This window comes from Lemur catta, chromosome 18, assembly GCF_020740605.2.
Source record: "Lemur catta isolate mLemCat1 chromosome 18, mLemCat1.pri, whole genome shotgun sequence".
In the NCBI taxonomy this organism is placed as follows: Eukaryota; Metazoa; Chordata; class Mammalia; order Primates; family Lemuridae; genus Lemur; species Lemur catta.
The window spans coordinates 40187704-40203848 of NC_059145.1; the positions used below are offsets into that span (position 1 = coordinate 40187704).

The 16145-nt window shown below is 36.1% G+C and overlaps 1 protein-coding gene across 5 annotated transcripts in view; it reads left to right on the forward strand.

Annotated features, from left to right (window-relative positions):
- Positions 1–16145, forward strand: part of MAP4 (microtubule associated protein 4) — a 191313-nt gene that overhangs the window by 77367 nt on the left and 97801 nt on the right. For all 5 annotated transcript variants that reach the window (XM_045530360.1, XM_045530363.1, XM_045530362.1 and 2 more), the window contains one exon: positions 10061–10123. In XM_045530360.1, the coding sequence (XP_045386316.1) occupies positions 10061–10123 (63 nt within the window). The remainder of the gene's footprint in view (positions 1–10060; positions 10124–16145) is intronic.

Below are 16145 nucleotides of genomic sequence, written 5' to 3' on the forward strand. Positions count from 1 at the left end.
TTAGAAATGAGAGGATTGTCTGGGCACACTAGCTCATGGGTGTTAACCTAGCACTTTGGGAGGCTGAGGCAGGAGGATCACTTGAGCCCAGGAGTTTGAGACCAGCCTGGGCAACATAGCGAGGCCCTGTCTCTGTAAAAAAATTTAAAAAAGAAAGAAAGAAATGACAGGGTTGCATTTGATCATTTAGTTAATAAAGACAGAAGTACACCAGATCTTTTTGTAACCCCGTCTTCTTTCTGTGAAACCATGCCTTTTTCATGAATACATACTTTCTGCTTGATTTACTATCTCAGATACTTTTTTAAAAACTAAAGATTAACTTATATTCAAAAAGCAGAACTATTAGATGTATTAATATTATGTTCAGGAAATGTAAGAGTCTTATTTCGAGAAAAAACATGAACTTGAGGAATTCTGCTACTATTCACATAAATTCGTGGTCTTCCACTTTCCTGGACAGTCATTTTACATCTCTCTGTTCAAACTTCCAGCACTTCTCTCCTATTCATATTCCCAGCTGATGACCTTTAGAACAAAGAATCAATTTGACTCAATCAGAAGAGAACTTTTGCATAGTCCTAGCACACATCTCCTCCTAGCCCACCTTCATCTATGCCCTTATACCCTCCTATTATGCTTGTTATGAGTAAACTGCTCATGCTGCCACTCAAAGGGCACTACTGTAGCAATAATCTCTTTTGTCTTCTGCATTATCTGTTCCTTTCTTTCAACTGGGTCATGTATCAGCATCAAACATACCATAAATTTTCCATCACTTAAAAAAATCTTGGACAGAGGCTGTGGCAGAAGAGAAAAAAAAAAAAAAGAAAAAAAAATCTTGTCTTATTCCCACATACATTTCATCTACGTCTTTTTACTTTGCTCCTTCTTTGAAAGAGATGTATTTCCCACCCATCTCCAATTTCTTTCTTCCCATTCGCTCTTGAAATCACTTTCATCAGACTTCAACACTGTATGCCACCAGAACTGCTCTTGCTAAGGCATAAGACCTTTACATTGCCAAGGACAAATCTAGCCATCAAAGTGGAGAAGATGAATAGGCAGCTAGTTAAGAGTCTGAAGTTCAGAGGAGAGTTGGGCTGGAGATACAAGTCTAGAGGTTGATGTTATTATATATAAAGCTTTTGCTAAAGGTGCTGTTCTGAAATCTTTTAAGATTGGGTTTAGATGTAACCTTCCAAGAATATTCCCTGACTTCCTGACTCTCATTCCCCATCTCTTCTAAACTCTCCCCCTATCCCCCACACCCACCTCTTTTTTTTTCATCTTCCTCTTGATAAGTGCTTCTTCCCTGAACTTTCCTATTTCATGGCACTCGCAAGGTCATAATGAAGTTATTTATTGTCTCACACTGATTATGCTACTCTTTGTTTATTTCGTGAAGAATAACATATTTAACAAAAGCAGAGAGGCACAGAATAGTTCAAAGTTTACCGGCAACCTCAAAGTTTCTCATTGTTAAGAAATCAAAGGTTAAAATGACAAGTGAGACACGTGACAGGAGAGAACCATGGAAAAGTAGATCAAGATTAAAGTCATGCAGAGTCTCACAGTCTATAGGGTACTCTGGAGGTACTAGGAAACATGGCCAGATCTGCATTAAAGAGAGATCTCTGCTCTTGGTATGTGCTAGATGTGTAATCATTGCTTATTAAAGTGAATTGAAATAGTTTTGTATGGTGTTAAACTGAACTGAAATCATTTTGGTCAGTTTTGGATTGTGTTAATATACAGACTAACAAACGATTGTGTCTCCAACCCAAAGTGGGAGGCATTGATTTAGGTAGGCATAAACGTCAATCCTAAACCCTCTTAATAGTCTTAATGATTATATTTGGGAATGTTTATTTTTTATTTATTATTATTTTTTGTTTTTTTGAGACAGAGTCTCGCTCTGTTGCCTGGACTAGAGTGCTGTGGCGTCAAGCACACAGCAACCTCAAACTCCTGGGCTTAAGCAATCCTTCTGTCTCAGCCTCCCAAGTAGCTGGGACTATAGGCATGTGCCACCATGCCTGGCTAACTTTATAATATATATATATTTTTAGCTGTCCAGATCATTTCTTTCTGTTTTTTTAGTAGAGGTGGGGTCTCACTCTTGCTCGGGCTGGTCTCAAACTCCTGACCTCGAGCTGTCCTCTTGCCTCAGCCTTCCAGAGTGCTAGGATTACAGGCATGAGCCACCGTGCCCGGCCTTATTAATTTCTTTAAATTTCAAAATATTAAGGGGGTACAAATGTTTTTGTTACATGGAGAAAGTTTACATCTGTGTATAAAAAATTAGTGTGACATCTTTGCAAAAATGGTTGCTTTCTTTGATTTGAAGCTAATAGTTTCCCTTTGGAAAAGAAAAGAAAAATAGTTCCAAAAAGTATAGTTAATAATAATTGTACCCTGGTATAAAAGAAAAGCAGGGATCTCCTAAGAAGAGATTAATTTGTCAGGTTCTTTCTGAGAGCTGCTAGGGCAAAGATACCAAAGAAATAAACTACATCCTACCTGCAATCCCATCCTAACCCAACAACTATCTTCCATGTTCTCTTTTTTCTACTTCCTTTTCTTTTTTTCCCCCCAAACCTTTCTCCATCAGGTAAAAAGTTTCTGTGGTTGGTATGGGCAGACTACATGTGTGTTGATTCGAATATTTGTTTCTTACAGTCAAATTTCTCACCTTGGAAATGGTGCAGGCATCTTTATGTTAAGATCTCTCAGTGAAACACGGTAATATTCTTCCCTCCCCAAATGTAGATGGCATCTTTGCTACCATGTTTATGCTGGAATTTGTGTTTTTAGTGAACTGAATTGAAAACTCTTCTTTGCCAAAAATATCCTGCAAGCAAATGACTTTGTTAAACTTTACATTGCAAGAACAGAACCAAGAACTACTATATACCCTTGGGTTTATCAATTGTTAATATTTTGCCACATTTGCTTTATCATTCTCTCTATATATACATATTATACTCCCTTCCCTGCCCAGATGGTTTAAGAGCAAATTGTAGAACTCATGCCTCTTTACCCTGAGAACTAGATATTCAGAACTGACTAGAGTATGATGATCAAAATCAGAAAGTTAAACATGAATGAGATACTCCTATCTAATCTACAAACCTTACTTCAATGTCATCAGTTGTCTCAACAGATTCAAAACATCCTTTTGAATTTTTGTTCTTGTCCAGAATTGAATCTGAAATCACATTAATTTTCATGTCTCTTTAGTCTCTTTTTATTTGGAACAGTTTCTCCACTCTGTCTTTTATGACCTTGATATTTTTGAACACAGCATGGCTAGTTATTTTTTTGTTTTGTTTTTTTGTTGTTTTTTTAGGCCTGATTATCAAAGGCAGGGACAACTTATTTTGCAGACATTCTCTCAATTTGAGTTTGCCTGGCATTTCCTCATAATTAGATTTAAATTATGCATTTTTGGCAGTAGTATTGTATAAATATAATGTGTCCTTAGTATGCCACATCAAGAAACACCTTATTGGCGATGATAACTTTGATCACTTATTAGTGTCTGCCAATTTTCTTTGCTGTAAAATTAATATTTTTCCCTTTGTAATGAATAAATAATTTATGAGGAGATACTTTGAGACTGTATATCCTGTACCTAATCCAACTTTGACTCACTAGTTTCAGCATTCAAGCAAACAACTTTTGAATAATCTTCTGGTTTCTTAATCAGCTGGAGTGTGTTCTACTGCACCTTATATGAAAGTCACATTTTATGAATTAAAAATTCCCTTGTGTACACTTTAGGTAAAAAATGGCAAGCAGAAAGTAGACAGGTGTCTGCAAATTAGACTGCCATTATGCATTTTGTTCTCCATTAAATCTCTTGTTGTTTACGCTCTTCAGTGAAAAAAATTTACCTTTACTTGCACAAATCATTAATTTAAAACCCTATTAAATAATTATGTTACAAAGCCCACAATGATGGAGGTATGTCAAAGGGACACAGGAGTCAACTGAAAGAGCTCCCAGTGGCCAACACTGGAGCAGTTTGAGCAACAAAATAAATGAAGTAGTATTGGATTAAAACCCAGAGTATAAAATGAATACCCATGAGTCCATAAATAAATGACCAAATAAACAAAAAGAGAATAGACAAATCTCCTGTACAGAACAATTCCAAATAATTTATGTATAGATATCTATACGTAAGATAATTTGTATCATTCAAAAAGGAGGCACATAACTCCCCATCAAGTGTGGAGTTACTTCCTACCAAAAGAATGTAGTATGATGGGAAGGGAAGAGTAACTTTGTTGTGGAAAAACTTAAACACTTGGCTGGGCGCGGTGGCTCACGCCTGTGATCCTAGCACTCTGGGAGGCCGAGGCGGGTGGATCGCTTGAGCTCAGGAGTTCGAGACCAGCCTGAGCAAGAGCGAGACCCCATCTCTACTAAAAATAGAAAAATTATCTGGCCAACTAAAATATATATATATATATAAAAAAATTAGCCGGGTATGGTGGCGCATGCCTGTAGTCTCAGCTACTCGGGAGGCTGAGGCAGTAGGATCGTTTAAGCCCAGGAGTTTGAGGTTGCTGTGAGCTAGGCTGACGCCACGGCACTCACTGTAGCCCGGGCAACACAGCGAGACTCTGTCTCAAAAAAAAAAACAAAACAAAAAACAACTTAAACACTTTATCACAGCCTAATCCCCCGAAAACTAAAAAAAATTTGATTAGCCAGGCTATAATGTGATGAGACGGGCATTTTACCTCTGTGGGCTTCCACCCCCAAATCCATAAATCCCAGTCTAATCATGCAATCAGGCAAATTGTAGTTGAGGGATATATTCTACAAAGTACCTTCCAAATACTCATCAAAACTGTCAAGATATCAAAAACAAGGAAAGTCTGAGAATTGTTGCAGATAGGAGGAAGAGCCTAAAGGGACATTTCAACTAAATGTAGTGTATTGTTAGTATCCTGGATGAGATACTGGAACAGAAAAAGGACATTACATAAATATAAAGAAATCTGAATAACTTCTATACTTGAGTTAATAAACAACACTAGTTCGTTGATTGTGATAAACATGCCATACTAATGTACGATGTAAATACAACTAATAGGGGAAACTTCCCATGAAGTATGTGGGAATCTCTGTATTATCATCACAACTTTTTTAAATCTAAAACTATTCTAAAATAAAAATGTTATTTTAAAAAATTAAAAATCAAGTGAAAATCTCACTTGACTTTCACTTAATCATTTTTATTTCCTCAAGAGAGGTAGATCTTTTAAGACTATGTTCTGTGCAATTCCAAATGTACAATCAGAAATCAAGTGGCTTTAGTTTTGTTTGTCTTAAGAGACAGTCTCGCTGTGTCGCCCAGGCTGGAATGCAGTGCAGTGGTGCAGTCATAGCTCAATGTAACCTTGAACTCCTGGGCTCAAGCAATCCCCCTGCCTCAGCCTCCTGAATAGCCAGGACTGCAGATGTGGGCCCCCGTACCTGGCTATCTTGTAGCTTTAGTTTCATACAAATGGGATCAAACCATGTGGGCTTTTTTTAAAACTACTCTTTTTACTTTATATCTTAGAAAATTTTCTATCAGTACGTGTCAATCATTCTTTTTAATTTGGTCTAAGTAGTGGTCTTGAAACTTTTTGGACATGTACCCATATGAGAATTCTGAAAATGTTGTACTCTTTCTACATTAAGTTGACATCTAAAACTTTTTAGCAAAAGTTTAGTTGTAAAACGTGTAATTTTTAGAATGTTTTGCTTTTGGCATATAAAATAATAGTTACATTACTCTTTGAAATGTATCTAAATGCTTTTAAATAGATATAATATTTTGATTCCTATCATCTATTTTACAAATATATGAACAACCTGTTCTTTATCATCGGAAATTTAAATCCTTCTTTTGAGTCCTTGCACTCATTTCTATTCCATGTCTCAGACATACTTTTATCCTAATATAATACATTTTTGTGCTTGGAAGTTTTTTTCTTCATTACGTTACCATGTTTCTGCAACTAAGTAAGTATGTAAACTTAAATTTTAACTTTAAAAGTTCCTATGACAATAAGGCTGTAAGTATTCACTTGCTCCAAAAGAAATTTATCATCACAATTATCAGTAGCATACAGTTGGTCACATATATTACAGTTTTTGACAAGTTATTACTAACCATAAAAGTTGAATTTGATTAGAAATGCTTTTCTTAATGAGATAATGGGGCCTGTTATTTCTATCCATTAGATCATGAGTCTGTGGATCAGTATTTATTGCCAGGATAAAACAGGATTTAGCAATTGTATTCCTATTGTTTTTCTAGGCATCATAACAAAGAAACTTTATTCACATAGCTAAGTATGTGGGAATAGAAGCTTTATTATGGCATTGTTCTCAATACTTATGTGTTAAGAATGCCATAGTACAATATTATAAAAAATTATTCTGTTTTGTATCAGATAACAACTCCATTATACCTCTTTCAATTTTGATGAAAATAAAGAATTGGAAACCATCTAACTTATAAAAACCACTCATTAAGGCTTGCTTCTGTTCCATGGATGTGTGATATTTTCTCTTCTCTTTCTGAGGGAAATGATGTATTATTCCTTTTAAAAAGTCTTCTATTTGCTATATCAACATTGTTTCCATGGATGGTATTTATTCTCTTTGAATATGATGCCTTTGAGGGTGGTGGGAGTAGTAGTTTTCCTCAGTTATTTGAAATACTGTCTGTTTGAGATACCCTATGATGCATAACTGTTTTCTACCCCCTGCCTCTGACCAGTATGTGACAGTACTACCAGGTGGGTAATGCCAGTAGATAATCCCTCTGGGCGTGAGGGCTTCCCCCTCCTCTGGGTATCACCGGTCACCTGGCAAAGTGACTTACTCATGTGCCAGAGCATCCAGTCTCCACTCTCATCTGGGAGTTGGCACAAAGCTGACTACTGTAGGGATGTGGGAAGAAAAGCATGGGGAACATGGGGACCAGCCTGGCAGCTTCTAATGGAGTACCCAACACCCCTGCTGCCTGTAAGCTTAGAGTTCATTAGAGTCCTGCTTTCCTTTGCCTTCTCTGGGCTGTGGTTTCTCCAGTGCAGTTTTATTTTCTTTCATTTTCCTGGATATTACTCATAATTTCTGGTCCACTGGAGAGTACCCTTCTTGATTTCTATATCTGTTTTTTTTTTTTTTACATTTATTTTTATTTTCGAGACAGGGTCTCATTCTGTTGCCCAAGCTGGAGTGCAGTGGTGTCATCATAGCTCACTGCAGCTTCCAACTCTTGGGCTCAAGTGATCCTCCTGCCTCAGCCTAAGCCTACCCAGGAGCTGAGACTACAGGCGAATGCTACCATGCCCAGCTAATTTTTTTTTCCTTAAGTTTTTTGTAGGGGGTGGTCTCACTATGTTGCCCAAGCTGGTCTCAAACTGTTGACCTCAAACACTGGGAATTACAGGCATAAGCCACTGTGCCTGGCCTTTTTTCTTTTAAACAGTCTTTTCTGCTGTTTTTAAATACTTGTGGTAGTATGTTGAGGCTAACATGTGTGCCTCAGTTTCCTATTTTTATCCACTCTTAGATTCTTTAATGTGCTCAATTATAACAGGACTTTGGAAAGTCTTTTTCCCCTACCACCTGCACTCTATTCCTTAGTAATTTACCAGTGGTGTTTGATATATTTTCTTTCTTTTTTTTTTTTCTGATTATTTATGTATGTGGTGATTTTTTTTGTTTGTTTTTTGAGGGTATTCAAAATACTCTTATACCACATTTACTTTTATTTTTTTCTTAGTATGTCCTGGCATCTTCCTCTATCAGTAACATGAATAGCTAACTCATTTTGTTTAATACTGCATACTATTTTTATAATAATATAGTGAATTTGTTGGTGGGCATTTGTTATTTTTAAACAATGCCATAATAAACATTCTGTTCACATTCAGTTTTGTATACTTTTATTTCACTTTGTGAACTAAATACCTAAAATGGATTGTTAAGTGGGTATTTCAAAATTTAATAGACCACCAAATTGTCTCATAAAAAAGATTGTTCCAATTTATAGTCCCCCAAATGGTGTTTGAGATTACCTATTTTCCTACACCCTTGCCAACACTGGTTATTTTCAAAATTTTTTTGTTTGTTTTTTGAGACAGAGTCTTGCTCTGTTGCCTGGGCTAGAGTGCCATGGCGTCAGCCTAGCTCACAGCAACCTCAAACTCCTGGGCTCAAGCAGTCCTCCTGCCTCAGCCTCCCGAGTAGCTGGGACTACAGGCATGCGCTACCATGCCCGGCTAATTTTATATATATATCTTTAGTTGTCCAGCTAATTTCTTTCTATATTTTAGTAGAGACGGGGTCTTCCTCTTGCTCAGGCTGGTCTCAAACTCCTGACCTCCTGACCTTGAGCAATCTTCCGGCCTTGGCCTCACAGAGTGTGGTTATTATCAAATTTTAAAAAGTTTTTTATCACTCCCATGGCTGCTCTCATACTACTCTAATGGTATCAATTTTTGTAATTTCCATATTCTTGAATCTGCATTTTAAAATGAAGTAGATTTTTTAAAATATGCATTCTTTCTTGAGCTAGGAAGAATAAGTCCTATAAGATTATTGTGTCAATGTGAAAGGGAATTTATTTATGCCAAATGTGGGATGGAATATTTTGGCATCTCTCTGAATAAGTAAAATACAGTATGTAAAGACTTAGCAGGGTGTGTGTTACATAGTGGGTGGGTATGTAATAGAAGTCTATTATCTTTCACTTCTGTATTTCCTCCTTTTTCTTCCATTTAATTGTCTTATTCTTTTAGGTTGTTCTCTTTGATTGCTCCTCTCTTTTCAATGAGAAATTTGTATGAAAGATTTCTGCCTTGTATTTGTGGAGGCCAAAGGGTTGGACAGCGTTTGTTTATTGTCTTCCAAAGTAAAATCTTACATTTTACATTTTAATAGCATATATTCTAGATTTTCATTTGTTGTCATATGAGAAATATATCTGTGAGGTTCTTGAGAATGATTTGTACGAAACTCTTGGGTCAGTAGGCTGACTGCAGAGCTAGACAGGTTGCTGAAATGTTAGATATAGTCAGAACCTTTCAGAAAAGGTTTTACATCCCCAAATTGATTTGTATATTCAGTGTAATTGCAAATAAGATCCCCTGAAGATTTTTTGTATAAATTAATAAGTGATTCTGAAATTTATATAGAAAAGCAAAGAAGCAAAGATTTCTTAGGATACCTCTTCAAAAGCTCAATCCATGAAAGAAAATTGGACAAATTAGACTTCATCAAAATTTAAAGTTTTGCTCTTCGAAAGACACAGTTAAGAAAATGAAAATACAGTACAAGTTAAAGATTGGGAGAAAATGTTTACAAAACTCATGTGATAAAGTACTGATATTTGGAATATATAAAAACTACTCAAAACTCAGTAATAAGAAAACAAACAATTCAATTAGGAAATATTCAGAAAATTTGACCATTTACTTCACCAAAGAAGAGAAAGGGATGACAAACACATGAAAACATGCTCAATATCTTTAGTCATTAGAGAATAAGACATAACTATACCCTATTAGAATAGCTAAAGAAAAAGTAGTCCTATGCTTCCAGAAGTGCTGCTGATGACCTCCAGGAGCAGTGATGTATTCTGGTTTTCCTGTGTGGGAGTTATTTTAAATGGCCCTGTGTCCTTGGGACATTTGATTTGAATCACTGATAACTAAACTTGTGGAGTTTCAAGATGGTTTTATTGAATTTAATGGTAATCTTTGACCATTTACAGCTTAAAAAAGACACACTTGCTATTATGGAGCACTGTCCTGTAGAGGTGGTACTTAACAGAGCTTGGGTACCCTGGGAATTAATGACTCAGTTCTGTTCTGTTTCTGGGTTTTCTTTTATTGAATCTTTAAATTTTGAACAGTTTTTAAGTGCTTTCAGCTAATACTATTTAGAGTGACAAAAATTCTAACTAGTAAGACAGTAATTGGATCTTTTTTTCATTTTTCTATCTATCACAATGGGTAATTATGCTTTGTGATTGTTGCAGATACTCCTAAACCAACAGTGCTAGCCAATGGTGATCATGGAATAGAAGGAAATGATACTACAGGTAAGTAGTTCCCAAGATTCCCCAGATGTGTGGGTGGAGCAGTCACAGTAAACATCTTGATAATCTCCTTTGAGAAGGATTGTTGGTGGAAGCATATGACTTATTTTTGATGGTATTGCTCTTATTGGATATATTTAAACCCAGGGAATGTGCTACATAAAATCTCTAACAATGAAAAGGGAAGAATGAGCTTCCTTTGACGTTCCTTAAATATTTGTTGCAGCTGTACCACACAAGAGCTGGATCAATCTTAAAAATGCTCTTATAGATGGAGAATAATCATCATCAAAATATGTTATATGGGAGGCATTCGGCCACTATGACTCTTTAAGGCAGGTGTCTTCCCTGAATGCACATTGCACTTAGTTTGCTTTTCACAGCTGAACATTAGGAAACCTGTGAGCAACAAATTATAAGTTCTTTCCTTCTCTTTTGCCCTTGGTCTGTTTTTCCTTTATTTTTCCTTTAACTGTTGCTTTTGAAATTGTTCACATCTGGTTTATTACTAGGGCTTTTGATATTCTATCAGTTAGCACTGAGTTCCTGTGGGTTCTCACCTCATAACAGCACCAACCCCCTGCCCCGGTGTCTTTGTAGTGAGCAAAATTCTCAGCAGTAGCAGGAATACAGAGGGATGTACTGTATCAGTCTTTTCTTAGGTAGCCAATGTGGGAGTCGAGTGTTGTATTTTTATAAATAACTGCACTTAATTTGCGGTTGTGATCAGACTGACATTGTTGACCCAAATGAGTTGACTTCTAATGATTAAGCACACTGTTCTCTGCAGCGGAGTGTGCTCTTAACTGGGGCACATTAATTTGATTCATGTTACTGCAGTGGGGGTAAGCACTAGACATGTCCTGTTCCTGTGTTTCTCTTCATGTATGCACACCTCAGCTATGAGAACCTTTTCCTTAAACTACCACAGGATTTCTTGATTTCTAAGGCTTCCAAAAAGCCTTCCGTTAGCAATAGCAGTTATTCCAGGATTTATTCTTTATTCTGTGACCTGAGGAAATATTGTATTTGTCTTCTTACCTCAGATTTATTGATGACTAAGTTCTATTTGTTGTCAATGTTTGTTTACCCAGTGACATTACTATTTGTATTAGCAACTCATCAATTAGGTACTCTTTACTTTAGAAGCTATAAACAACCAGAAGTGCCACCTTATCTTCATGTTTTGTGAGCTGTCATTTTGTATTTCTTTGGTAATTTCAGTCATATGCAGTATTGACTGTTCTGTACCTGCTTGAAAGCAAAGTCATCTGTGTGATTTGGTTTTAAGAAAACATTTATGCCAAAGTCCCTGTAATTAGAGAAGAAGCAACTTGAACATGAACTTTTATTTATTTTTATTTTTTTAGCCAAATTGAGCAGTGGGGGTTGTATACCAACTTTAGTGACACTAATGGTAATAAGTTTTGATAACTCACTACCATTGGACCAGCCAGAACATGAACTTTTAAAAAATGAGTAAATTCAGCTTTCTTTAACCAGGAGACAGTGCCAATGTAGGGAAAGGCTAGAAGGGATTGATTTGATTAGCCAATTGAAAGAGTAGATGCTGGGCTAGGCACAGTGGCTCACACCTATAATCCTAGCACTCTGGGAAACCAAGACAGGAGGATTGCTTGAGCTCAGGAATTCGAGGTCAGCTTGAAAAAGAGTGAGACTCTGTCTCTACTAAAATTAGAAAAATCAGCCAGGTGTGGTGGTACACGCCTGTAGTCCCAGCTACTTGGGAGGCTGAGGCAGGATGATTGGTTGAGCCCAGGAGTTTGAGGTTGCAGTGAGCTATGATGACGCCACTGTGCACTCTACCAGGGGCAACAGAATGAGACTCAGTCTCAAAAGAAAAAAATTTTTAAAAGAGTAGATGCTGTTTTATCTAGGAAGGAAACATCTATCAAAGCTAGAGTAGGTTTCTTCTCCAGCAGCATGTCAAGTCTGACCAAAGGAGACTCAAACTCTGTAAGTCTGTGTGGCAGTTATTCCCCACTGCCAAGTCTTACTAGTGCAGAAAAAGAAGAGGAAAAACATGCAACTTGGCCCTTACTGTTTTAGGACTTTTAGTTCCCTAGTGATAAAAAAGAACTGAGCTCTTTATGAACTGCCCAGTGGCTTATGAGAGTGGATCTTTCTGTTCTTGGATACCTCTCCACCCTTAGGTAGAATGTAGTTTGCACACCCAGGTTGTTTGGGTTCTGAATTTGACCTCTTAGCTGTGTTCAAGTAGGTACTTTACTGAAAATATGCATGTTTCTTTGGGGGGGAGGGAGGTATAGGGAGAAGGGTGAAGATTGCATGTTTTGGGATCATCTAGTTTGGCCATCACTAACTGGAGCATCTAACTCTACCATTTTGAAAATTCCCATTTCTGTTTCCTTCAGAACATTATCTATATTCCTAAGAGAGACCGGCTCCATTAATAACATATAAAGGGTTTATGAGCATCTTGCTATGTTGAACTTGCTGTTTACTAATGACCTGTGCTTTTCCACCCTTTTCCTTCCCCTTCCTACTTCTTCCTCCCTTTCTATTTTTCTCCTCCTAGAAGCCTAGCGTGTCTCTCAACACTGGGGCTGCTGCAACACCAGACCAGTGATCTTTCCTAAGCATCGTTATACTTCTAAAACCTTCAGCATTTTGCAGAGCTTTGCTTTTCCTTCCTGGACACGATGTAGAAGAAGCTGAGGGGCCTATTTCTGCTGATGCCTGAGCAAACCACCTGCTTCCTCTTGTGTTCTGCAGGGCTTGATGGAACCTCATTTCCCTTTGTGAGCACAAAATGCAAGATGAATTCTTTTTAATTTTAGTATTTTTATAAACATCATCTAATGTCTTTTATTTCTTGTTCTCCTTTAAATTTTATTTTATCATATAATTCAATCTCATATTTTTTTAATTTAAACATTTTTAGTTGGCCTTTTTAATTTGGTTTTCGAATCTTTAACATGAATCAGGATATTGTAACACCATATGAGAACCTGTGCTTTCATAAAGGGGTTGAGGCCACCAGTACTGCAGTGAGTGATTTTCCTTTTCCTCTCCGTCCTCTTTCTCTCTGTGAGCTTGCTTTTAGGGAAGGTTAATCTTTCAGGCTACCCCTGTGTTTCTCTGTACCTTACTAAAATCTGAATAATGACAGCTATGTTAATTACAAGTTTTCAAATTTAGAGTAGCTCTGAGTAAGCCTTGTAAAGTATTTCTCCAAATTAAATCATCCTTGGATATTTGCAAGTTGGGCCAAAATTAGTTTTATTATGACATTATGACCTATTTGTTTAGGCTTAGATTCTTCTGAAAATTTGACAACCCTATTATTGTGTATAGAATTTTATAACTAGTTACTTTTTTAATATGGTCATGAACTATCAAAATAAGAATTGATAAGTTTAAAAAAATGGAACTCGGTTATAATGCTCTTGAATCCATCCTATATTGTTAAAATATTGGGATGTTGACTCAGATAAAAACGAACTTTTTCTCTAACAACACCAGAATGAAACTAAATTGTAACACATTTAAGAACCACAGCCAATTTAGCAGGTTTCTAATGAAATGATTATCTAATGGGACTTAACTCTGTTTAGGATTAGTGTCTCTTTGAACTTTGGAGGTATCCTTTTGTTTGTGCAACATGCCAGTGGGTTTGGTGGATCCCACATGAAGTCAAAAGTCCTTTACCATGAACACATTCTGAGGATTGTCTTGATGGGACTTTCTTATTCTCCATCCTCATTTTCCCATACATTAGTAACCTAAAATAAAATCTAGAACCATTTGGGATACGTACCTTGTAACCTCTACAATGATAACCTTTGATTGTATTTTTAGAAATAGAACATAAATCATGGGCCGTGTTTTGAAATCTTAGAAGAGTTCTGGTTTAAGATCTGAAATGTGAAATTCTTTTTAATTTTCTGTCCTCTTACTGATTATCAGGTTTTTATAACTTCCAAGGTACTGATTATTTTAGATTAAAAGAAATAATTGGCACCATGTTCTGAGGAAGATTTTCAAACATACATTGTTTTAGATCCTCTGATACAAAATACTTTTGAGATGGTAAAATCAGAGTATCATGAAAGTTTAAACTGAGTCCCCTGCAGTGACTTTTGGAATTTAGGAAGCATTACATCTTCTACAGGGATCTGGTCAAAAGCACCAGTTTCTCTGCCAAGAATGCCTGCTATGGGCTCTGGACAGAAGGCATTTGAAAGAGGTACATTTTAGAGGGAAGAGGTTATGGTTATATTCTAAGCAGTTGATAAAAGGTGAAAACTTTTGTCTAGGAGAGCACACCATCAAATTAAAACACAACTCTTTCCCTTTGGTGTGTATTTGTTTATTATGTTGGTTTTGGTGGTGGCAGTGGTGGGGTTGGCCAGAGCACTTTTCAAAACTGGTAGTATGGACGTTTTAAAATCATGTTTGACATCTTGCCATTGCTTCTAACCATTCCCTATAGCTTGTCTAAATGATAGGTGGGTGGAGAAACGTGGGTACAACTCTCTGTTGCACACATTCACACTTCATGATTGACATTAATTTATTCCATTTTTCTTTCATTTGGTTATGTTTATTTTTATTTGAAATTTTTTTCCAAGTGTTTTCTTTTTGAGTTTATGGAATTGTTGAAATTTTCTACTAGCAGCCAACTAAAATTTGGTTTATATTGTTAGCTCTGTTTCACTTGGATGTTCATTTTGAAAGAAATAAATTTAATGTTCCACATTTAATTTTATATGAAGTAGCCAGTCCCATAATGAAATGCTGTATTGCCATAATGGTCACCCAGAGTGGCTCAGTATCTCACTGGTCAAGCAGCCAGACTGGTCAGGGCTGCTTTATTGAAATGTGGTATTTTTCATATGCACTCTTTCTCTCTTTTTTTCCTATTTTGGCCCAATGTTGAAGATACAGAACTTTGTTTTTAAATAATATTTTTATAACTTTATTCATGTACTTCAGTTTGTATTTTTTGTGACTTTAGACTTCAACAGTTTGTATATTGGGACATTTTAATGTGATTATTGTGCTAAATAAATTACACTAATAAACATCTTACATTAACATGAAACAGACTGGATTTTGGTTGGAGTCTTAATTATTGAAGTATAATGTGACTAAAACACAAGTGTGGTAAAGACTCTTGAGGCCCAAGTTCTAGGTTTAATGTAGCTTCTGATTCCACCCATAATAATTCTGTAATTGCTTGGAATTTTTACCTTTTTGCCAAGCACTTTTACTTATGTTGTTGTTTTTGATTCTCAGTGTAAACTCCCTTTTATCCAAAATCTATAAGAGTTAAGAAGCTCAAATGACTATTGATATTTAAATAACATCTGGTGAGAAAGACAGTTGACAGAGTGACAATAAGCAGTTATTTCAAAAGACAGTATCCATAGTATGTCAGTTATTGTTAGCTATTTTCTGATATTACATTTATTAGATATTTCCTAGCACTACCTTTGGTTTAGTCCAATTAAAATTCACATTCACAGTCTTCATAAAGTGCCTCCTGAATTATCAAATAAAATTTGCTATATTCAATAACATTTAATTTTTTAATTTTATTATTTGATAATCCAGTATGCTTCATCTGGGAAGAATTCAACAGAATGCCCAATTCCTTACCCATTCTGGATTAGTGTTTCTTTGCAATAGATAGGTTTGCAAATGTAATATGTTGACTGAATTAAGACATTAAAAGATTCTATGTCTAAGTAATTTGCCTGGCATAAGGAGCTTTTTAAGCTTGGTAAATTATTTATTTTTATTAAGAGCTCAATTTAATATTCTTAGGCTTCCTTTTATTAAGACAGCTCAGTAATCTATTCTTAGGTTTGAAGCATAAGAATTTAAACACTATAAAGAGTAATTCACAATCCCAACTGACTTTCTAGTAGATACCCTAGGAGTAAAGTTTTGTGATGGGGGCAATTCTTGGATTTTGTTAGTGTATTTATCCTTGATAGATGAAGGCTAGCTACATTTGGATTCTTCCTCCTTGTTG